This window comes from Rattus norvegicus, chromosome 6, assembly GCF_036323735.1.
Source record: "Rattus norvegicus strain BN/NHsdMcwi chromosome 6, GRCr8, whole genome shotgun sequence".
Classification (NCBI taxonomy): domain Eukaryota; kingdom Metazoa; phylum Chordata; class Mammalia; order Rodentia; family Muridae; genus Rattus; species Rattus norvegicus.
The window spans coordinates 142,914,837-142,917,251 of record NC_086024.1 but is presented as its reverse complement, the minus strand read 5'-3'; the positions used below and the strand labels follow the sequence as shown (position 1 = coordinate 142,917,251).

At 41.2% G+C, this 2,415-nt stretch overlaps 1 gene segment (V, D, J or C); it reads left to right on the top strand.

The window, feature by feature from the left end:
• Positions 1-480: 480 nt before the first annotated feature.
• LOC120103450 (immunoglobulin heavy variable 2-5-like) lies at positions 481-930 on the top strand. The segment is given in 2 exon segments: positions 481-526; positions 611-930. Coding segments are annotated over 2 exon segments (366 nt in total).
• The last annotated feature ends 1,485 nt before the right edge of the window (positions 931-2,415 follow it).

The window sequence follows — 2,415 nt, the reverse complement described above, 5'->3', positions numbered from 1 at the left end:
AATGTTGTCAGTTCTGCAGTACATTTTTCACTGTGCAAGCATTTGTTACCAAAAGCAAAGGAAAAATTGATACACAGTTTTAAAGTGCTTTTAAACCATAGTGCCAGTCTTTAGCCACAGAAGAAAGGTAGTATTGACTTCAGCCTTCCACTTGAGAGACAGAGATGAGTGAACATAGTCATGACGCTTTATGTTAGAGTGATGGTCTCTGCTAATCCTAATGCATCTCAACATCACTCACCAGAAGTATTGTGTACTGAGGAACCTGGTCTTGTGTGTTATCTACTTTCTATGGGAAACCAAATGAACTCTCAGGAGGGCACCTGCATTTCCTGTTATAGACTGATACCTCTTGAGTCCTAAAACTTAAGTACACCACCAGAGACAGCACCCAGAGAGGGAATGCAAATCTCTCCTGGATCCACCCAGCCTTGGGTTGAAAAGCCAACTCTGGGTCTGTGTACTCACTGGTGTGCAGGCATGGACAGGCTTACTTCCTCATTCCTGCTGTTGCTTGTCCCCTCATGTGAGTGCCAAGGCTTCCTGAGGGATGAACTTTTCAATCATTACCTGTTCCAACCTTACCTTGTCACCTTTCATTTCTCCACAGATGTCTTGTCCCAGGTTACTCTGAAAGAGTCTGGCCCTGGGATATTGCAGCCCTCCCAGACCCTCAGTCTGACTTGCACTTTCTCTGGGTTTTCACTGAGCACTTCTGGTACGGGTGTGAGCTGGATTTGTCAGCCTTCAGGGAAGGGTCTGGAGTGGCTGGCAAACATTTGGTGGAATGATGATAAGGGATACAACCCATCTCTGAAGAGCCGGCTCACAGTCTCCAAGGACACCTCCAACACCCGAGCATTCCTCAAGATCACCAGTGTGGACACTGCAGATACTGCCACATACTACTGTGCCCGGAGAGCACATTGACACAGCTTCAGTTTTCAGCTGTACAGTATTTCAGGCTGGTTCTTAGCTCTGTTCCTTTCTATTATATCATAAGAGCATATGTCTGCAGCTTTCCTGATGGCCTTGGTGGTTTCCTGTTTGCTCTTAAGTTAAGAGCTTTTTATTCCTGTTTTTCACCCTAGGTTCCTGTTAAGATGTTCCTAAATGATTCTGTCCGTGTTTTGTTTTATAAAGCTGAAGGATGTTTGGTGCCTACACCAGGTTGTTCAGAGCTATGGTTACATTCAGTCTTAGGCTTCAAATTCCCACAGCTGAAGATTCCAAATTATTGTAAAGTTTATAGTCAATGAAGAACTGTATATGGTGAAGAGGGGAATTACTGGATGAGTATTATCAAATTGAATCATTGACCAAAGAGTGTCCATAGATACTCCCAAATAATTTGGTCTGTTCTGAAGTATATCAGCTGCTGTCCACAAAGTAATTTTAACACCTTATGGTTCAAGACAACACTTACATATCTTATTGAATACAGAGAAGTTGATTTTGCTCCATGTAGAAAAAGCTCCACTCCTACTGATTAGTATTCATAAAACTGGGCATATTTTGTATGGTATCAGATGAGAAAGGTAATCATCAATCTAGCTATGAACCCCATCAAATACAATAGTTAGTTGACTCTGGGTTATGCTGGTACAAAAGGTGTAGAATTGTCAGAGTAATCATTTACACTTTGATGGAATTTAAAGACTACAAAATCAGTGTTAGGGTGGTTAGGGTTAAGGTTAGCCATGGCTGACTCTGCTAGAACTGCCAAGAAACTGAAATTAGATAGACCATGGCCCTAAGGGAAAATCATATGCCATTGTTCTGATATAGCAAGATAGCAATAAAATGATCTTTATTTACATAACCATACACTTAAACCAGTAACTCATCTAATCATGCTGCCCTCTCCTCTGAACACCCAATACAAGTTCCTCCTTCTATTGCCTTCCTTTCTTCTTTGATATGGTAGTTGCACCATTGTATATTCTACAAACCTGGTTCATCAAATCTCTGCTGGGTTACGGGCATCATTTCCCACTGAGGTCAGACAAGGGAGTTCAGTTAAGGGAATGGATTAAAGGAGATGTAGCACCTTTAGCTGCAGACCCCAATCCTGTTATTGAAGGACCCAAATGGAGATTGAGGTACCCATGTGCTTGGTACATTTGCCTAGGCCATGTATGCTCTTTGTTTGGTGTCTCAGTTTCTAAAAGACCCTGCAATGATGTAGTGGTTTTCATTGCAGATCTCTAAGACCAAGACCTTTTATTTCATAGGTCCTTTATATTTTTCCCAAGCAGAGGCTTTTCTAACTATCCATTCATTTAATGTAGGCTTATTTACAAACTAAGTTCTAAGGGTCAGACAGGTCTTGAGGTACTTCAATATTTTTGTTATTGATATCAAGTTTCACTCCTATATACAATTATTGTGTAAGACTTTTTACTCTCTCTATTA